At 45.3% G+C, this 22,668-nt stretch overlaps 1 protein-coding gene across 4 annotated transcripts in view; it reads left to right on the top strand.

Annotated features, from left to right (window-relative positions):
- The window catches only part of Dysf (dysferlin), a 199,811-nt gene that overhangs the window by 14,304 nt on the left and 162,839 nt on the right, over window positions 1-22,668 (top strand). For all 4 annotated transcript variants that reach the window (XM_027428547.2, XM_027428543.2, XM_027428546.2 and 1 more), the window contains exons 2-3: window positions 13,079-13,134; window positions 15,572-15,663. In XM_027428547.2, the coding sequence (XP_027284348.1) occupies window positions 13,079-13,134; window positions 15,572-15,663 (148 nt within the window). The remainder of the gene's footprint in view (window positions 1-13,078; window positions 13,135-15,571; window positions 15,664-22,668) is intronic.

Here is a 22,668-nt window from a genome sequence, read left to right as displayed (position 1 = left end):
CCCTTCTCACAGCATTTCTCACAGCCCTACCCGTTTTCCATCCTGTAATGCAATTATTTTTATCCCTCTATTCACGTGTTTTGCTCATTCAACAAATATTTAGTGAGCACATATTATCTACCCATTTCCATTCTAGATGTTGGACATCTCAGGACAAAATTTGTCCCCTGGTGCTTTGGGGTTCAAACATTCCTGGATTTGCCATGTCCCCTACCTGGTGAATTCCTGACCAGGAACCCCGGAGGCCTCCCTCCTCTTCCCTGTTCCACCCTTGTTTGCTCTTTGAGTCCTCTCTTCTCCCTCTTCCCCTCTTTCTTCCAGGCAAAAGCCTGGGGGGGTGGGTCTTACAGGATAATCTGTCCCCAGGGAAGACCTCTGCCTCACCTATCAGGGGAGATGGACTTGATGGCCACTGAGGTGATTTGGTTCCTCAGGGAACCTGTGTCAGTGTCTGGAAACACTTTGGGTTGGCATTCCTGGGGGAGCAGATGGCTGCTGGAATGCAGTGCTCAGAGGACAGCAATGCTGATCAACAGCCCATGATATGTGATGCAGGCTCCACAGAGCTCATGGCAAGGATTTGTGTGGCTCCATAGACTAATAGTGCAGGGTGCAGAAATTCTGCTGTGACCCATACTCCATGATGGGATACCTTGCAATGTCATCCAGGTCCAGGCATAGAGACTGACTATCTCTGCCCTCCACTAGAATTCCCTAGACTTCCTCTGTAGAGGACCCTTGGAAGTTTACATATTCAAAAATAAGCCAATGCAGCATGCATAGGACCTGGACAGGTTAAAACAGGTGGGATCCCAGTGCTGAGAGGGGACATGGACATACACACACACACACACACACACACACACACACACACACACACACACCACCACCACCACCACCACCACCACCACCACCACCACCACCACCACCACCACCACCTTTCAGGTATTTGCTTATATATTTTGCTTTTCAGTTTTGTGTTTTTATGGGATTTCTGTATATGCAATGTGTGAGTCTCTGCATCTATCTGTGTCTCTTTGCATTTTTGCCTCTTTTTTTTCCCCCCTGTTTGTTTTGTCCTATTCTAGTTTGTTTTTATCTTATCTTATTTTTTTATTTTTTGAAAAAGAAGGGGTGTGGATTTGGGTGGTGTCTTAGGTTTCTATTGCTGTGAGGAAACGCCATGATGAAAAGCAAGTTGGGAAGGAAAGGGTTAATTTAGCTTACACTTCCACATTGTAGTTCATCACTGAAGGAAGTCAGGACAGGAACTCAAACATGGCAGGATCCTGGAGGCAGAACTGATGCAGAGGCCATGGAAGAGTGCTGCTTACTGGCTTGCTCTTTGTGGCTGGTTCAGTCTGCTTTCTTACAGAACTCAGGACCACCATGGAAAGATGGCACTACCCAACATGTCTTGGGCTGGCCACATCAATCACTAATTAGGAAAATGCCCTACAGCTGATTGTTATAGGGGTATTTTCTCAATTGAGGTTCCCTTCTTTCAGATAACTCTAGTTTGTGTCAAGTTGACATAAAACTACACAGCACAGGTGAGTGGGAAAGTGTGGAGGATCTGGGGGTGGGGTTTGGGGGAGTAAAAAACGGTAAACAAAATATATTGTATGAAAAGCATTTATTTTCTAAATTTACTTATTTTCATTTATGTGTTATCTGTTTGAGGGTGTCAGATCCCCTGCAACTGGAGTTATAGAGAGTTGTGAGCTGCCACGTGGGTGCTCTTAACTGCTGAGCCATCTCTCCAGTTCCCCCAAATATATTTTTTAAAACGATTTATTTATTTATCGTGTATACAGTATTCTGTCTGCATGTATGCTTGCAGGCCAGAAGAGGACAGGACACTAGATCTCTTTCCAGATGGTTGTGAGCCACCATGTGGTTGCTAGGAATTGAACTCAGGACCTCTGAAAGAACAGCCAGAGCTCTTAACCACTGAGCCATCTCTCTAGCCCTCTATTTTCAACTTATAAAAATATAAGTAATAAAAAAACCAAAATAATAGAAATAGGCCAAGGGCACTTTCTGTGTTGGTTCTTATTCTTCTACTCACCCCTTTAGCAAGTCTGCAGAGTGATTTGGTAGATGCACACTAATTAATTCAGTCAGTTTTCTTCTGTTGAGCATTTAGATCACAATCTATCTTCTTTCTTTCTTTTTTCTTTTTTGAGATGGGGTCTTTCTATGCAGCCTAGGCCTGCCTTGAACTCTCAGGAGTCTTCTGCCTCAGTTTCTCAATTGCTGGTCTTATAGTCATTCTTTTTTAACCATGTCTGACTCTATACCACATTAAAAATATTTATATCCAATTCTTAAATTATACTGCTGACTTGATGGCTAAATCTTTGCCCATGTGTTAACTGCCTTCTTTCTTTGGGTGAGTTCCTGAAGCAGCATTGCTGTGGTCACATCTGAGGCTTTTCTGAGTTTGCTATTTATCCATCACTACCTTCTATCAGCCATGTTTGAGGACTTATTTTTCTCAAGATCATGCAAATCTCTATCTCTTAGGGTTCAGTATGCTTGTTGGGCTGGGGGATATAACTTAGGTAGTGAAGTGCTTGCCTATCATGCATGAGGTCCAGGGGCCCATGTCCAATCACTGCATAAAATCAGGAGCGGTGGTTCAGACCCATAATCCCAGGTCTTCAGATGGAGGCAGGAGGATCAGAAATTCAAGGTCATTCTAGGCTATATAGAGAGTTCAAGGTCAGTAACATTTTGTCATAGGTGTTTCAGTTAATTAAAAAATGTCTATGTGTATGTTATGCCTACAAGTATGTCTGTAAATCATATGTATGCCTAATGTCCATGAGATCAGAGGTAGACATTGGTTCCCCAGGAAATGGAGTTATAGATGTGAGCCACCAATGTGAGGGCTAAGAATCAAAGCCATGTCTTCTGGAAGAGCAACCAATGCTCTTAACCGCTAAGCCATTTCTCCAGCCCCTTGTTTCTTTCTTTAATTGACAAAAATTTCATAGAGCTGAGTCTGGTGAAGCTTGCTTATAATTCAAGCACTTGGGAGGCAGAGGCAGCATAGAAGTTCAAGGCCACATAGTAATTTCAAGGCTGTCCTGGACTATATGAGACTGTCTTAAAGAAGCAACAAGAAAAATTGTGTAAGAATATCTTCCCCAGTTCCAAGTAGACATCTTAGTTGGAAGAGCACTTCTCTCTGAATGTACTCTATGGCAGCCATTGTAACCATCGCCCAGGATTCTTTCTGGCCTCTTTCCTGAGCTGTGTGATTCCAGCCAGGGTCAGACATATGAGGAGGGGTCATTGAAGGTGGGAAGGGCAGTGGGTTTGCTGGTGAGGTGGGTGGCAGTCGTGTAGGTCTTGGGTTGCCTAGGCCTGAGTCCATAGACAGGAGATGGCTGTTCCTCATCAGCTCCAGGCTTGTCTTTTTTCTCCTTTATTTTCAGCGGTTTACCAACACTAGGATTCCTACTGTTTTCTTTAACTTGTGACTAATGGCAATTGGGGTGAGGAGAACACTGGCATGTAGCAAGCCCACAACATATATTTGTGGGATGAGCAAGAGGCTGCTGTGGTACTAGAAGCTCTGAAGCCTCTGGTCCAGAAACTTCTGCCATTTGGTTCAGGGGCAGAAGCAGCCATGACCCACCCCTGTTAATTTTCTTGTTGCAGCAACAAGATGCATGGCAACTGACAACTTAAGGAAGTTTTGGGTTATGGTTTGAGGCTATAATCCACCACAGCAGGGAATTCTTGGCCACAACGCCTTGAGGTGGTTGCCGCACTGTGTCAGAAGTCAGGAAGTCTCGAGAGATATAAAAACTGGTGTCAAGCTAGCAATCTCTTTTTTTTATTCAGTTTGGCAGTTAGGGCAGGTCTTCCTTTATCAGCCTAACCTAGAAAACACTCATACACACATACAGAAGTTAGATCCTGACAGGTGGTTGGCAGTCAATAGAAACCATTAGCATCTCAGTGTCCCAAATACCCAATATCTTGTTGCCTCTGCTATCTCTCTAGGGGACTTCTCAGCAGCTACCCATGTGTTCTCTGGGTCACAACCTCTCCCCCTCCCTCTGTCCACCCTGACCCTGGCGAGTTGCCCCCAGGCCTACTGCTCATGTCCTCACCATCTTCCCCAATGACTATAGAAAGACTGTGATGAGGTACATATTATATAAAGTTTATTTCTTTCTATTTCTTTGGGGGTGGACTGTGGGCAAGGTCTAGCTATGCAAGCCTGGCTGGCCTAGAACTTGCTATGTATATCAGGTTAGCTTCCTGCCTCTGATTCCTAAATTCTGGGATTACAGGTGTGTGCTATCATGCCTGGCTAAATTTACCATCTTAGCTGATTTTAAGTGTTAAATTTGGTGCTATTGAGTATAATCATGTCCTGGGTGTGGTGGTGGCCTATTCCTTAATCCCAGCACTCAGCAGAGACAGGCCAATCTTTGTGAGTTAAAAGTCAGTGTGGTCTTAAGTACATTCATGGGTTTTTAGTGGAGCTCAGGGGTATGGTGTGTGCTTAGCGTGCCCTCAGTCTTGGGTTTCTTCCTTAGCAAACACTTTCCCTCCAAACAAACAGCAAAATCTACCCACAAACAAAAACTAAACCCCAACAAAACAAAGAAAACCCTATTCATTTAGTTGTGCACTTGTCACTGCCTTCCATCTCTAGTACACTTCCCAGAGTGCCACACCCAGGAAATACTTCAGGTCTCTCTCCCCAACCCTGGCAACTACCATCCTCCTCTACCTCTTTGATTTTGACAGATCCAGGTACCCTACACCCAGAATCACACATTTATATTTCCTTCCTTCCTTCCTTCCTTCCTTCCTTCCTTCCTTCCTTCCTTCCTTCCTTCCCTCCTTCTCTTCCTTTCTTCCCCTCCTTCTTTGAGCTTGTGTGTGTGTGTGTGTGTGTGTGTGTGTGTGTGTGTGTGTGTGTGTGTGTTTAGCACAGCTATGCACGCTGAATGAAGTCCATGCTTTCCCTATAGCTGTTGTGGATCCTGGGCGCCTCCATAGAGCATCTGTGGAGCTCCTCCACCCCTCATCCCCCCAGCAGGAGCTGTACACTATGGCATTTGTTAGATGAAAAGCCTTATCACCCAAGGCCAGAATCAACAGCCAGGCATAGGATTGGCAAGGGTGTCTGCTCTTCCTTTGGTGCCTGTAAGCCGCACGAGGGCAGGTGAATGTTTTTTTTTTTTCCTTTAAAAAAGAAAGTTTGTCTTATGAACCTACCAAGAAGCCAATAATCAGAGTATACCAGAGGAACTTGTCTTAATGGCTGAGAGGTACAAAGCAAATAAACTAAAAAGAGAGATTGAAAAAAAAATGGGAAGACCTCAAGAAAGCCACAGAGGTTTTGCTAATGTCTGATGTTGCATTAGTGTGCCACAGGATTCAAGATTTTATTGGAATTGTTGAAACGTACACCAATATGAAGAGACTTGGCTGATTCTTAAAATAATAGTGTTTTTAAATGTAGAATTCAATGTTTTGTACTTTCTTTAATAAAAATTAATAGTTTTTAACATTGTTGAAAAAAAAGTTTTGAGTTTCTATGCATATTGTGTACACACACACACACACACACACACACACACACACACACACACACACACACACATTTGTAGGTCTTAGGGCAGCCTTGTGTATTGCTCCTCAGGAACTGTTCATCTTGTTTTTTGAGACAAGGTTTCCTTTGACTAGAACCTCACCGATTCTATTAGGCTGGGTTGTAGTTCCATAAGTGGCTCCTTCCAAGCTCACCCAATGGGTCTGAGAGTTCACTCTTCCAGTCAGGACTTCATAAAATCCCGCTAAGTCCTCTGCTGTCTTCAACTTCAGGGAATACAGGAAGTAGAAACTGGTTCAAAGACACTTAGCCCAAGGCTGTCACGCATATTGCCTAATTATGTTAGCAGAGAACACCAGGAAATTAGTTTCTTAGTGGGCCACTCACTTAGTGGGCAGCATGTGGAATGTTCCATGTTATGTCTGGAGGCCACAGGAAGCAGATCCTTGATAGGGGAGGGGAAGTGAACACTTACTTAGCTTTCATCTCCTGTCCCTTCAAAACCAGACAGTAGACACAGATCAGTGCTACTGCTGGGGGCTGAGGCCTAGAAGGTGCCAAGCTCTTTAAGGGCACAATGCCACATGCCTGCAGTTGTCAGAGGACAAGCTCAGGTGTCAGTCCTTACCTTCCATCTTGTTTGGAACAGGGTCTGTCTTGTTTACTGGCAATTTTCCTGTCTCCACTATCCATCGCCTGGTTAGGGACACTGGGATTGACATTACTGTATCTGGCTTTTCCCATTGGTGCCAGGAGATCCAAACTCATGTCTCTAGGCATGTGTGACAAACACTTTACTCCTGAGCCCCTTTCATAGCCCCCAGGGATCCTTAACAAGTGACTCCAAAGTCAGTGTCCAATTCCCTAGGGAGCCACAACAACATGGAGCCAAAACAGAGGTACTGCAGTCTACCCAGGGCAGACATGGCTAGCACTGAGAAGAGCCCTTTCCAGTGTGTCTCTTGTCTGTGCTGCATCCTTTGACCTCTCCATTCACCTGCAACTGTCCCATGACAGTAAAGAAGGCTATGGTGACCTGAAGAACAGTTCTGTTCCTTGCTGAGAAAGTTAACTCACAGCAATTTCAGAAAGAAAAGGGTCCAGTCACTTAATTCCCAATTACTACGGCACCTCATTTTGAATTGGTTGGTACTATGAAGAGTTATGGTGTCTGTCCACTGAAAAATCACAGCCTAGTCAGTGCATCAACATATGTGTCTGAGTTAGGGTTCTATTGCTGTGAAGAGACACCATGACCACGGCAACTCTTATAAAGGAAAACATTTAATTGGGACTGGCTTACAGTTCAGAGGTTTAGTCCATTATCATTATGGTGGGAAGCTTGCTGGCAGGCAGATATGGTGCTGGAGAAGGAGCTGAGACTTCTACATCTTGATCTGCATCAGGGAGTGAGCTGACTTGAACTTCTGAGACTTCAAAGCCCACCCTCACAGTGACACACTTCCTCCAAACAGGCCACACCTACTCCAGCAAAGCCACACCTCCTATTAGTGCCACTCCCTGTGAGTCAAGCATTCAAACACAGGAGTCTATGGGGGGCATATCTCTTTAAACCATCACAATATGGATAGAGAAACATACTGTGTGAGCTGCTGCCCTGGGCTGAGGTCTCAGCTGTCTTGGGAGCCCCAGAGAGAACTATCTCTGTCATCCTTAGGGAAGACAGAGCACCGGGGAAGCTTGTATGAGGAGTCACCAACGAGATGCTACTAGAGTCCATTGACTTGGATAGGGGCAGCTACAGAACAGGGGTGGGGGGGTGGTAGGAAGGGAGGCAAATGCAGCTTTGATGAGTCTGAGGTCAGTTGGATACCTCCTACATGCTATCCTACTTAATTTTTGCAGAGCTACCACCATGATCTTACAAACAAGCAAAGCGAGGCTAACGTCTTAATGAATTTCCCAAGACTCTCAATTGACAAGGTCAAAACAATATCCACTGTAACACTAAACAGTTCACCTTTTTCACCGAGTTGACGTTTTCCTTGTTGATTTCATGTCAGGGGAAGCTAAAAGTGCAGGCTCCTTGACATTACTCAAGACTTTGGTCCTCACATATATATCTACTGTATCCTTTTGTCTTTTCAGTGTTTGTTGTTTTTATTTTATGTGAGTGACTCTTTGCCTGCATTTTTAAGTGTACCACACACGTGCCTGATGCCTGCAGAGGCCAGATGAGGTTGTTGGATCCTCTGGAACTGGAGTTAAAAATGTTTGTGAGCTGCCATGTGGGGGCTGGGAACTGAACTCAGGTCCTCTGTAAGAGCAGCAAGTGCTCTTAACTACTGAGCCATCTCTGCAGCCCCCACCTACTATATTCTTTATGTCCATGTGAAGGCGGGGGTTTAAAAGAGTTCCCCAGACCAAGATAAATGAGAAATAGATGTTTATTAGGGAAGAACCTACACAGATAAGGGTAAATAACTGCTGCTCCAGAAGATGCAGTCTCTGCCCCTCAGATGCTCTTCGGACCCAAGAGAGCTTGAGCCAGGCCCTCCTCTACCTTAATGGGCCACGTCTGCACCTGAAACCAAGCCCAAAGGGTGTGGCCACTACTACAAGTTCACTAGCAAGACAAGATGCCACTACATCCATGTACTCAGAGTTTCATTTAAGGAGGTCCTTGATAAAGCAGAAAAATAATTCTGTATACACAGTATACAATGTTATATGTAATATTTTAATAATGTCTCATAATTTTATACAATATTGTGTCTTGTGACATGAAGTGGGAGATGCATTGAGAACATTTTTCATACTGAAAAAATCGTGGCTATGGAAAAGTCAAGGACAGCATGACCACTTTCATTATAAACTGTCCTGGTTGGTTTTTGTCAACTTGACACAAACCTGGACATATCTGGGAATAGGTAATATTAATTAAATAACTGTATTCATCAGATTGACAAATAGGCAAGCCTAAGGGTGCATTTTCTTGATTAATGATTGATATGGGAGGGCCCAGTCCACTGAGGGCGGTGCTAGCACTGGACAGATGGTCCTGTGTTATGTAGGAAGTACAATGAACAAGTCATGGGGAGCAAGTCAGTGAGCAGTGCTCCTCCACAGTCTCTGCTTTAGTTCTTGCCTCCAGGTCCCTGCCTTGAGTTCCTGCCCTGACTTCCCTCATTGATAGACTGTAACCTGAGCCTTAGAAGCTGAAATAAAATCTCTCTCCCCACGTTGCTTTCAGTCATGGTGTTTTATTAGAGGCATAGAAGCTGTAACTAAGACACAAGCTATACCAGCCATTGGTCAGTTTATGTTCATGGAACACTATTTTCCTGGAAGAAAAGACTGGCAATAATTGATTGTTTATGCTCAGGGTTTTGGCAGTTTATTTTTAGACATGAATAGGTCTGCACTCCCCATTCATGGACAATGCTTATCATTTATCATTTGTTGCTAATTGTAAAGTTTGATTTTCTAGCAAAAGAAATGAAATTATAGATAACCTATCTCAACTTCCCTCTATATAGGTTTTTCTGATGAGACTGATGGTGATATAAATAAATTGGAGGTTATTATATAAGAAATATGTTTCCAGGCAGTGATGAAGCACACCTTTGATCCCAGCATTCAGGAGGCAGAGGCAGGCGGATCTCTGTGAGTTTGAGGCCATCTGGGTCTACAGAGCGAGTTCCAGGACAGCCAGGGCTACACAGAGAACCCTGTCTCAAAAACAGAAAGAAAGATAGAAAGAAATATGTAAACATTTGAAAGATCTGTTTAACTCATTGCACCAAATCTTCCAAATGTAGATGTTACAGAGACATGTTTAGGTAAGAGATACATTTCAAAGAGAAAGTTAGAATAACTAATTTTAATATAAAAAACAAATGTTTATTGACCTCATTTAGAATACACATCACAGCTTTTAAGTTTGACTTAACTACCTGTTGAGTAATTTCAAAGACTTCACAATTACCTACAAGTTCACTAGAACACAGCTTCCTTCACTTCCAGTTACATATCTGGCTGGATTTTCTTCATAGATTTTAAGCAAAACAAATCATTAAGGGATGTATAAACACAGGAGTAGCTATAGCTACCTAGCTGAGCATTATAGAGATTTGTAAAAATATAAAAGTAACACTTTTAGTTTTCCCTTGTCTTAGAAGTTATCTTCTGCAGAAAAAGCCACTATTGCTAATATGTATTAGGCTTCCTATCATTATTTTAAATATTTATTTTTAATTATTTTTTGAGATGGTGTTTCTCTGAGTAGCCCCAGGTGTCTTGGGACTCTCTCAGTAGATCAGGCTGGCCCCACTTGCCTCTGCCTCCTGAATGCCGAGATTAAAGACATGCACCACCATTACTGCACTAAATATTTTTTAAAATAGTTTTATTTATTTTGATTATGTGTTTCTCTGGTGTGTGCCTGTATGGCGGTGCATGCATGTCCATGCAGTTGGGCTTACTGACCAGAAAGGGGCATTATATACTCTGGAGCTGGAATTTCAGGTGGTTGTGAACTGCCTGATGTGGTTTCTAGGAACAGAACTTGGGTCCTCTGGAAGAGCAGTACATGATTTTAACTGCTAAGCAATTTCCTTAGCCACTTACCATTATTTTAAATTGATTACCAGTTTTGCTTTGAGACAGGCCCAGGCTATCTTGAACTCCTGACCTTTCTACCTCAGCTTCCTGGGTGCTGGGATGACAGTCATGCTCAGCTGAATTGATTACTAAATAATATTTTAACTGCTTCACTTTCAGTTTCTAAATGAAAGCTCTGTAGGATCCTCAGTAACTGAGAAGAATGACATTCTGGTACCCAGAAGCTTAAGATTGATCAAGAACTGTCTGGTGGCACTTTGTGCATCCTCAGATCCCACCCACCTCGCAACTTCAGTGACTTACAACAAAGAGGGAGGGGAGCTAGGGGCTCACCCTCTTTCACAATCTTGGAAACTTGAGCAGGGTGAACAACTAGGAGACTGGCCAAGCCCAGAAACAGCTCAACTCTGGAGGACTCAGGGCTGCAGCTCCAGGAACGTGCTTCTAGATCCTCGAGGAGATAGCGTGGTCCGTGCAGTCCACTGGGGACCACAGGCTTCTCAACAGAGAATCATGCGGGCTGTACAGGAAGGGTTGAAGGCCTGAGGGAGCCAAGGGCTCCTTGGCTGGTCCCTTCCCTTCCACTATTGTGCAGTCAGACTCTGCTCCAGATGCTCTTTAGAAAAGTAGGGCTGGTGTGGCTGTCTATGCCCCTGTCTGAGCAGAGTGGCCATGCATAACTTCATTCAGCTCCTCTGACCCTTCTCTCCATAGCTGCTGTTCCCTGTAGCTCCAAATGTCTCTGTGGGAGGGAGGCCTGTGTCTTAGTGCACTTTGTGGGACCCTCCTCACTCTTATATTGTCAACTCACTGTGGCCTCTCTCTGGGGATCACCCTGAGAGGCGCAGACCTGCCACCCCAGCAGAGACCAGGGCTGCAGAAGAGTCAGTTGGCTATGAACCCAGTCTGCCCACATAATCTAGCATCCAGCTCTAGAACCACTTTCCCCTGGGTATCCTCTGCACCATCTTTCCTTCAAGGCTTCTCCACCCACTGCATTAGGGATAGGCACTTTGTGCCTTTGTGTTCCTACTCCCTGAGTGCAGCAGTTGTCGGCTACCTACCGTCACATGAGTCAGCTCTCAGTGTTAGTTCTTCTAGTTGTCTACTCCAAGGCCACCTGCTTTCCTTCATGAGCCAGATAGGCTTATTTGGGTCTGTTTATTTTTCCTATAAACCCTTTCTAGGTCTCAGAGGGGAAGGCAAGTTTTTGTTTTACCCCAGGTAAAATTCATAAAGCACTGAATGCATCATTTTAACCAATTAAGCTGGGCCAGGTAGCATAGATCTGTAATCCCAGATACTTAGGAGGCTGAGACAAGATGATCTGAAGTTCTAGAGGAAGTTCAAGGTCGGCCTAAGGCACTGAATGACATTTTTTTCTATTTGATTGATTGATTGATTGATTGATTGATTGATTGATTTATGTCTTCTGCCTGCATGCCAGCAGAGGGCACCAGATCTCATTCAAGGTGGTTGTGACCCACCATGTGGTTGCTGGGAACTGAACTCAGGACCTCTGGAAGAAGAGTCAGTGCTCTTAATCACTGAGCCGTCTCTCTAGCCCCCTGAATGAGATCTTGTCTCAAAATTACAAAAAGAGAATGCTTGCCTAGCATTAGTAGCCTTACAAACCTGGGTGCAGTCCCTGGAAGCACAGAACAAACAAAGTGAACACGCTTGGTGATTTTAGGTTAAACATTGTGATCTGATTGCAGAATATTGTCTCCCAAACTCAGAGCTATCAATCATTCCCAGTTCCCCTCCTCCATAATCTACCCCTGGAAACCCGACCCCTGGAAACCCCTAATCTATGGATTTCCTTGCTCTGGACATTTTATGTAAATGGGATTAACACAATTTGTATTTTTAAAAGAGAAATTGAAGCCGGGCGTTGGTGGCACATGCCTTTAATCCCAGCACTCGGGAGGCAGAGGCAGGTGGATCTCTGTGAGTTCGAGGCCAGCCCGGTCTCCAGAGCGAGCGCCAGGATAGGCTCCAAAGCTACACAGAGAAACCCTGTCTCAAAAAATCAAAAAAGAGAGAGAGAGAGAGAAATTGAATATCTTCTTTGAAGATTATTCATGTTTGCTTATTAATTTTATTTTTATCATTTAAAAAGATGGCTTGAGACAGTCTCCCAGGTAGCCCAGGCTAGCCTCAAACTCACTGTGTAGCTAAGGCTGGCCTTGAACTGCTGGTCCTCCTGCCTCTGGTGCCTGAGCGATAGTAAACCACCATAGGTAGATTATGCGGTGCTTGGGATTAAGCCCAGGGCCTGTACACACTAGATAAGCACTCTACCTACTAAGCTGCATCACCCGCCCTAAATGTTCATTTTCACTCGTAGGGTCTGGAGATGTAGTTCAGTGGTCGTGTGCTTGCCTAAGACAGTGGGGCCTGGGTTACCCTGCAGCATAGGTGTGGGGGTGGTGGCAGAGCTGGGAGAATAGAGGGGCAGGTATGACACAACTCATGAGAAGTCAGCTCAGACACTTTCTTTTCTTTCTCTTCCTCTTCTGCCTCCCCCTCCTCCTTCTCCTCCCCCCCCACCCCTACTTCTTCCTCTTTTTGAGGCTGGCCTGGAACTCTCTACATAGACCAAGTTGGCCTTAAACTCACAGAAATCCACCTGTGTCTTTTTCCTAGGTGCTGGGATTAAAGACACACACTACCATGCCTGCCAATTGGACATTTTTTTTTAAAGTCCTTCTGATTACACTGTTGTTTAGTGGCCCCCAAAGCTAATGGAGAAGTATGACAGCCATTGGACATTCCTAGGTCACGCTGGTTTTGTGAACTTTCCTTTGGAGCTGAGTCCGAAGTGGGGTCTCAACAGCTGAACCTGGCAGGGCGGATGGGCCCCAGTGGGACGTGTCTCAGCTCTCCCTTCTTTGTCTCCCACAGGGGTGAAGAAGAGAACCAAAGTCATCAAGAACAGTGTGAACCCCGTGTGGAATGAGGTACACCATCTTTTTCCCCCCTCCCTAACCTGTCTCTGCCTCTGCTACCTCTGCAGGGGGCTGTCCCAAGAGGCAGCTTTCTCAGGAGGGTAGGGATCCAGCTCTATCCAGAGACCCTGCCCACAGTGCATGCTGATGGGTGGGGGGGGGTTGGGGGGGAGATGCTTGTTTTTGTTTTCATTTTGTTTTGTTTCGTTTTTGTCTCTGCTTTCCAGCTCAGGCCAGCCAGGTCTCCCTTGCCTGTCTACTTTCGTTCTCACAGGCCAAAGCTACCTCCTCTCCATAGCATGTCCCTGTTTAACCAAGTCCACCGTTGTTTCCACTGGTTCTGTCCCCTTGTGCAGCTTTCTGTAGAGATGGCTTCCATGTGGTCCTCTGAAGCACAGCTGAGGACAGAGTCAGGTGCAGAGAGGGACCTCTGATAGGCTCTCCTTAACTTACTCATTCTGCCCACCAGGAGTCTGGCTTTTGGATGACCATATGATCTTGGTGTGAGGACCCTGAAGGATGATCACCTGGCATTGTTACTGCTGTGCTTTTGTTGTAGTATCCTGGGATGAGTTGGAGAGGAGGCTAGTGCAGTGAGGCTTCCTCTTCTGTTTTGTTGTCTCTAGTTCTTAGCATCACCTCTGAAGCTCTGGGATTCTGGTATCCATCTGATGGGGAATGTACTACTGTGTATGCTTATCTTATTGATTGTTAAATAAAATACTGTTTGGCCAATGAGACAGCAAGTTAGACAGAACTAGAAGTCAAAGAGGATTCTGGGAAATGTAGTACAGAAGTGCTGATCCAGGCAGGAAGTAACATAGCAAGGAGACTCATATTTAAGCAAAGAAGAAACAGGAAGGGTCCCTTTTTCCCCATTTGCCTCCCCCAGCAGCAGGATGTGAGCCACCAGCAAGGAGGGACGCCAATAAGATGTCTGATAAGATAAGTCTTATAAAATATATAGATGTATGATAATTGAGACTGAACTAACAGATGAGAATCCTAGTCATTGGCCAAGCAGCATTGTACCTAATACAAGTTTCTGTGTATTCATTTGGGCCTAACTCAGGCAGGTGGCTGGTGTAAAGTGCACACGTGGCGGTGGGGCTCAGGCAGCTTTTGGCGGAAAGATTTATCGTAACATCCATCCATCCATCCATCTATACATACATACATACATACATACATACATACATACATACATGCATGCATCAACTCACTCATCCATGTATTCATCTATCCTCCAACCCATCTATCTATTCATCTAGCTACCTTTCCACCCATCTATCCACCCATTCATGTATCTACCCACCCACAAAACCATCAATATATTCATCCATTTACCCACTCACCTACCCACCTATCATTCATCCCACCTAGCTTCCTACCCTTTATCTAAGCATCCACCCATCCATGCATCCAATCACTCGCCTACTTGTCCAAGTATCCAGCCATCCATGCACCTACCCTCCATCCCACCCATGTATTCATTCACCCACCCTTACATCCACTCACTCCTTGATTTACTTACCTACTCACCCATCCATCCATCCATGTACTTATCCATCTATGCATCTTCCTGCTGCTATGATGAAACAACATGATCAAAAGCAATTTGGGGAGGAAAGGATTTATTTAGTTTATGCTTCCGTGTCACTGTTCATCATTGAATGAAGACAGGAGAAGTACCCAAACAAGTTGGCAGTACTCAAACTAGAGTCAGGAGCTGATGTAGAGGCTAAGGAGGGCTGCTTCTTACTGGCTCCCCATGCTCAGCCTGCTTTTTTTTTTTTTTTTTGAGACAGGATTTCTATGTGGCTTTGGAGGCTGTCCTGAAACTCACTTTGTAGACCAGGCTGGCCTTGAACTCACAGAGATCCTCATGCCTCTGCCTCCCGAGGTCTGGGATTAAAGGCATGTGCTATCACTGTCCAGCAGCCTGCTTTCTTAAAGAACCTAGAACCACAATGGACTAGGCCCTCACATCAATCATTAATTGAGAAAATGCCCTACTGGCTTGCCTACAGCTAGATGGTATGGAGGCATTTTCTTTTTTTTTTTTTTTTTTCTTTTGTAGCTTTGGAGGCTGTCCGGGCACTCACTCTGGAGACCTGGCTGGCCTCGAACTCACAGAGATCCGCCTGCCTCTGCCTCCCGAGTGCTGGGATTAAAGGCGTGCGCCACCAACGCCCGGCTGGCATTTTCTTAATTGAGGCTCCTTCCTCTCCAATGATTCTAGCTTGTGTCAAGTTGACTTAAAACTAGCCAGCACAACATCCATCATCCACTTCCCTCACCTACTCATCCATCCATCATCCATCCATCCATCCATCCATCCATTCATCCACCAACCCACCCACCTATATAATGCTCATCCATGAACACCAGTCTGAATGTCTGCTTACCACATGTTAAATTACCTTTTCTTTCTTTTTTTTTTTTCCAGGGCTTTGAGTGGGACCTCAAAGGTATTCCTCTAGACCAGGGCTCAGAACTTCATGTGGTGGTCAAGGACCATGAGACAATGGGGAGAAATAGGTGAGTGGGTCCAACAGTGGCCTGGGAACTTGAAGGTATAGGTGAGTTTTGATGAATATAGACCCTGGAATCAGAGCTCCCAAGGGCCAGTGCTTCCTGTTAGCATTTACTTACTGAAGACAGCTTTTCATGGACCGATCCAGTGGTGGATGCTGGAGCAAAACCTTGCTGTAGCCTCAGGAACTTGGCTGACATTGCTGCTGGGAGCTGCACAGGCTGCAGGGGAGGGAAGGTGTGCTGGGATCAAGTGTCCAGGAGTTTTTGTGCAAGAGTGCAGGCTGTGGGGAGCAGGTAGGAGCAGGTTCCAGTCTCTCCCTGTAGCCTCTTGCTGGAAGGGGGTATTCCTTGCCTTTTCCTGGCTGGTGAAGGCAGCTACACACACTCCAGAAGGTGGGTAGACAAAGAGAAGCTGCAGCTAGGAGCGGGCAGAGGAGGAGGGCTGAATGGAAGAAGTGGACCCTGAGGTAAGAACTGTGATACTGAAGTATCCATTATCCACTTCCCTCACCTAGCAGCCTCCCTGCCTCCCTTCCTCCCTCCCTCCCTCTCACTCCTTCTTCCCTCCCCCATCATGTGATGTGTGGTGTGTGTGTACGTGTGTGTGAGTGTGTGTGTGTGTGTTCAAAGCACTCGAACACTTTAGTTAGGTTGACAAAATCTTACTGGCAAAAGCAGACTCTGTCTAGGTAGGTGATGAGTGACTTCCTTGAGCCTTATAAATAGAGTGGTCGGCAAGACTTCCAAAGCTTGATGGGCGGGTTGGCTGTGGGTATAAGTGGCCCGGAGACATAGCCTGAGAGGATCTATGGATACAGGACTTAGGTAAGGATAGGGATCAGTGGGGGGTACAGGGTGCAGTTGTGCTGAGTGGGCTCAAGTGCCTGGTGTTGTTCACTGATTATCTGGCCCCGAGGAGCATGGGCTGGCTGCTCACAGACGTGCCCACAGGGGAGCCTTTGTTTGGGAACTGGGTCAGCTGTATCTGAGTCAGGGAGTCTTGGTTATGTGAACCTGAGTGTGGAGAGTGGGAAGGAGGAGGGATCAGGAACGCAGGGAGGGCCTCAGGCTGTGAAACACCTGCAAAGTTTGAAACCTTCAAAGCTGAGAGGAAGAATCTAAACCATTACTGTTTCTTTGTGGTTCAAGCTGGTTCTGGGTTCACGATCTGGCGTCCCTGAGGCATGAGAGGGCTCTCCTTGTGCCTCTGAAGTGGTGCAGCGTGGGGAGCCCAGACTGCCACTGGAGAAACTCAGTGTATCTCTTGTCTTTTCCAGTCAGGACCCTCTTGAGGCATTTATATATGACTTTGGATATATAACTATATAAAGTGGGTAAATTAAATATTTACTGATAATAGCTCATAAAGAAATTTACTTTAAATGGACATTAAAGTAAAAGTGTGCACCACACTTTTAATCCTGGCACTTGGGAGGCAGAGGCAGGCAGATCTCTGTGATTTGGAAGCTAGCTTGGTGTACATAGCAAGTTCCAGGCTATCCAGGGCTACACAGTGAGATCAAAAATATTTTTTTTATGTTTTTTATATAATGTTACCATTTATTGAAGATGAGAGCAACTTTGCATCCTGACATGGATGTGCTTTAATTTTACCTGAATATTAACTCTCAGCTGAGTATTTGATACTGCAGGACAGAGCATCATCCTGTAGAGTGGTTTGGTATTTTGATTTTAGAGCCATCAATGTTCAGAGTGCCACTTCACTTAAGTACACAGTGCCAAATGGCAGAAGAATGTCTAGGGCCATTTTAGAAATTTTTGGAGATTCATTCCTATCCTAAATCAAAATTAATTTAATATTTTAAGATGAAATTCAAATCATCAACCCAAACAGCAGTTATTAAAATAAAACACATGAACACAATGTAATCTAAAGATATATTCATCTAGTACCTATTGTAACAAGGCCCCAGACTTTAGCACAACTGACTCCATGGTGGAAGTGCCATTCAAGCTGTAAAATATAGCACGGAGACAGCACCACCACCAAAGTCAAAACAAAGACCTAATCCATCAAAGTCCATACATCTGGGAAAGTCTCTAAATGTACTAACCTGGCATTTTGGCTTCTGTAGTTCTGGCCAACTGTTCTTATTAACCAAAATATGCCAACCCAGAACATGATTTTGTTCTTAAAAGCTCTTCCTGAGAAAGACTCAGTGCTACACTGGGATCCCTGAACATCCAGTGTAGTTGCCAGCTGGCTAATGGCTTTCTATTGGCTTAAACCCATTTTTGAGCAGTCGTTTCTGGTGAATACCCACAACACTTACATGCTGAAGATGATAGTAAGAAAGTGGTAGGAAATGCTAAGGTTTTCTACAAGAGCAAAAAACTTTGCATGTACACTTAAATACCCTGGGGTCTCCAGCATACAGTCTTGAACCTAAGCCCAGATGTTTGAGGCAGTGTTTGTGAGTCTTGCTTGGCATGATGACATGCACAGTGCAAGGTGCGTATGCGCAGTCTGTGTGCTCAGAGCCAAGTCTCCTTGAAGGGACATAGGTAAGCACTGCCATTATCTTGTTTATTCCAAATTGTGTTTTTGATGGGTTTAGAAATCTTTTCCTGTTTTTTTCTCTTTCTTTTTTTTTCTCTCCCTCCCTCCCTCCCTCCCTCCCTCCCTCCCTCCCTCCCTCCCTCCCTCTCTCCCTCCTCCTCCCTCCCTCCCTCCCTTCCTTCCTTCCTTTTTTTGAGACAGGATCTCTTTACATAACACTGCAGGTTAGCCTTGAACTCACATGGATCTGCCTACCTCTGTCTCCAGAATGAAGAACGAAAAGCATGCCCCACCACACCTGGCTGAGTTTAGAAAATTTTACCATTGCTAAGTGTTTTGCAATGTTCACATTAAGTTATGAGATGCTACCTAACCCAAGGTTTAGGAAGCTGTGGCCCACAGCTCTTGAGATGCCTCACTGCAGGCCAAGAGGTAAGGGCCCTGACATTCAAGCTTGATGACCTGGGGCCCACACAGAGGTGGAAAAAGACTTCTTGACGTTGTGCCTTGACCATGGCACGCCTGACATCTTACACACACACACACACACACACACACACACACACACACACACACACAGTAATTAAGAATAATCAATTAATTAATAAACTAAAGCTGTGGTCTTTGCTACCTTCTCAGCTAGATGCTTTGTGGAAGGCAGACACCTCCATCATCCTCCATGAGGTACCAATGAGCTTGAAGGTAGACCTGCAGTCTAGGCAGGGAGCAATTCTGGACACTGGGCAGTCTGGGAAGGCTTTCTGGAGAAGGGCCCACAGTCACCCAGGGCCAGGATATGGAGGGGAAAGTGGTTCCGGTGTGTGGGAGCAGGGGTAGTGAGTTCTTGTGGGAATTCAGGGTGTGACAGATGCAGCCTTGTTGAGAAGGGAGTGGTGGGCGAACAGTAGCAAAGGAGAACCTTCCAGCTGGCCCTGGACAGAGCTTAGCTGGGTTCCTGGCCCTGTGTAAGCCTGGTATATGAGATGAGATCTTTCTCTATCAGATGCTGCTGTCATCATCCTTACAGACGGGAAACAGAGACTCTAAGATTAGATTGGTGACATTCCCAAAGAGCTATGCTGGAGCTGTGTGTGGCCAGAGGGCAGGTGTTTGTGTTCTTTCTCTTAGCTCTGGAATCTCTGCATTTTAGAGGCTCCCAAGGCCCCTGGCAGCTGGCCTCTGGGCTCTCTGCATAGTTCAGTTCCTCTGATGACGTAGGAGTTGAGAGTTTAGTGAGGCAAAGGTGGACAGCCTGGGTACTGCAGGCCAAGAGGAAATGCAGGTTTCATTTTCATGTCTTCATTATCATATTCAGCACTTTCCTAGGAGCTGTGGGAGGAGTCTGAGACCCCAGAGGGGACAGGAGAGCAGGGATTGTGGACATAGTTTTGGTTAGTTCACGGGCTAGGCTGGGCATACAGGGGACAGCTCATGGCTACATAGAGGCTGTCTGGCTCTGTGGGTCATACGTTTTGCAGAGGGAGGATGTATACATCATCTCACTGGTCCCTGTTGGTGTCCTCTGGCTCACTAGTTCCCATGTGAGCAGGTCATCGCAGGCCAGCATGCTGGGAAGCAGTTCCTTAAACCTCCACATCCAGAATATCCAGTTCACTAGGCATCATCACTTACCAGAACTTTCTGTCTTACAAACACTTGGATGTGTTCTTTTTTTTTAAATTTTTCTAAGCATTTATCTTAATCTGGTGGTCAGCGATTAAAAATTAAATTGTAATAGACTAAGTTTAAATTTAGGCCCACATTTGTGAATATCTGCAGAAGGACAGAGCTACCTAAACACCCTATTCTGTGAGGGAATGGTCAGAACAAATGGGTCTGTGGGCTTCACGGCACCTAACTTTAATGTCTGTGCCTTAGGTAATCCTATCCAAAGCAGCAGGAGGGGACATTGTCCCTGCATGGTAATTCCTCATTGTCAGACTGAAAACTACACTCAAAAGCTTGTATAAGAAAAGAAGAAAAATGGGCTATGGAGATGGCTCAGCTGGCAATGTACTTGCTATGCAAGCTTGAGGACCCCAGTTTAGCTCCCTGGCACCCACATACCCTGTCTGGATATGACAGCATGCAATTGTAGCGCCAGTGCCAGGGGCACAGGATCAGGTGGCTGGCTCTCTGGTACTTACTGGCCAGCCAATCTAGCTGAAACAGGGAACTCCAGGTTCAGTGAGAGAACTTGTCTCAAAAAAATAAGATGGAGAGAATGAAGAAAGTACCCCAAATCAACCTCTGGCCTTCTCACACACATCCCAGGCAGTGACCCCTCCCACCCCACATTTACACACACATGCATAGCACACACACACACACACACACACACACACACACACACACACACACATGAAAGACAAATGGAAAGGAATCAAACCCAGAAACATTAAAAATTCTAAGACTAAAATAGGAAACATACTAAGCAGTCGAAAGGACAGCCACACGACATTAAAATTTTCAGGGACAAAGAAGTTTAGTGATTCAGTACAGTTTGAATGAGAATCCCCCCCCCCACCAGACTCATATATTTAAATACCTGGTGCCCAGTTGGAGGAACTGTTTGGGAAGGATTAGGGTTTGTGGTCTTGTTGGAGGAGGTGTGTCACTGGAAGTGGGATCTGAGGTCCCAAAAGCTTACACCATTCACAGTTAACTCTCTCTGCCTCCTGCCTGTTGATTGAGTATGAGCTCCCAGTGTCTGCCAGCATCATGCCTGCCTTCCTGCTACTATACTTCCCACCATGATGGCATGGACTCTACCCCTCTGGAACAATAAGCCCCAAATTAAACATTTTCTTTTATCAGTTTCTTTGGTCATGGTGTCTCTTCAGCAATAGAAAAGTAACTAAGACAAGTACAGTGAATGTTTCCATGGTACACCTGCTCAGTGCCCCCCAGCCACACTGTTGGCTCCTGAGGAGATGGTGACTGTTGCCATCCTACTGTTCTCAGGCCTCTGCTGTCATCGAAGTCCTGAGGGGTCTTATTGCAGCCACACCCTTGGATTCCTGGCTCTCCTCTGTGAGAGAGAACCTCACTGTCCTCTCTGGCCTTCTTCCAAGCAGGTAGCTCTTACCCCTAAGTGGGACTTCCCACGTCCTCTCTCCTTCCTTCCTTCCTTCCTTCCTTCCTTCCTTCCTTCCTTCCTTCCTTCCTTCCTTCCTTCCTTCCTTTCCTCCCTTCCTTTTTCCCTCCCTCTCCCCCTCACCTTTGCTCCCTCTACCAGATCCAGAGCTCCTGTTTTCTTTTACCTGCATATAGAATCCCCCTAAGGCTCCCTTCATCCTGCATAGCCTGTCTCTCTGAACCTTTGCTCACAAGTCTCTTGCCTTGTTCCTCTTCTCTCTCCTCTCCCCCGTCTTGCTATGTAGCCCAGGGAGACCTGGAGTGCTTGGTCTTGTTACCTGTTCCCCAAATGTTGAGAATACAGTTGCTCGGGACCGCACTCCAGTTCTTCACTTTAGCTTAGTGTTTTAAATGTGAACATCTCCCTGTGGTTGGTGGCTTCTTGTATCAAACAGACAGCTCCAGATCTTTAGAAAGTTCCAGCTCTGGCTATTTCTTAAATGTCTGAGCACTGTCTCTCAGCCCTGCACCGTGAGGATTAAGAAAGAAACTGTGGGCTCCCGCTCCTAACCAACAGGTGATCTGCAACTGACCTGCTGGCAAAGGAAAAATCAGTTTTTTTTTTTCCAGTGGGGTCTCGTGGGGTATATTAACCACACCTCAGGACAGGCCACATACCCAGGAGTAGCTGGCCATCACAAAATGAATTCTATAGTATTTCTACAGACTTTTTTTTTTTGCCTCATTTTGCTTTGTTTGGATTTTTTTTTTGTCTTTTCAATCTTTTGCTTGTTTATTTTGATTTCATTTTTATGTTCTAGTGGTTTACTTTATTTCATTGTTACTGTTTTGTCTTTCTGTATTTTAAATGGGAGAGTTAGAAAAAGAACTCAAAGTTGCATGGGTAAGGAGATAGGGAGAATCTGAGAGGGACTGAGGAAGGGAAAAATGATCAAAATGTATTATGTGAAAATAATGTTTTAATTATAAAAAAGTCAAAAAGAAGGAAGGAAGGGAGGGAGGGAGGAAGGAAGGAAGGAAAGAAACCATAGTGGTTGCAGCGTCTTCACTCCTGGGAGTTGCTCTGAAGAGGCCAGTGGGTATCCAGGGTGGAAGGCCCACAGCATCAGAGCTCTGAGAGCATTCCAGAAAGGAGCTTCTCTATTTATTTATTTATTTATTTATTTATTATTCTATGTTTAACTTTTTTTTGGTTTTTCGAGACAGGGTTTCTCTGTGTAGCTTTGGAGCCTGTCCTGGAACTAGCTCTGGAGACCAGGCTGGCCTTGAACTCACAGAGATCCACCTGCCTCTGCCTCCTGATTGCTGGGATTAAAGGTGTGCGCCACCAACGCTCGGCCTAGGTTTAACTTCTAATCTCCCTTCCAAGTGATGGTTACAGGCCTGTG

Source organism: Cricetulus griseus, chromosome 8 (genome assembly GCF_003668045.3).
Source record: "Cricetulus griseus strain 17A/GY chromosome 8, alternate assembly CriGri-PICRH-1.0, whole genome shotgun sequence".
Lineage (NCBI taxonomy): Eukaryota > Metazoa > Chordata > Mammalia > Rodentia > Cricetidae > Cricetulus > Cricetulus griseus.
The sequence above is the reverse complement of the archived record's forward strand: the minus strand, read 5'-3'. Positions and strand labels throughout refer to the sequence as shown.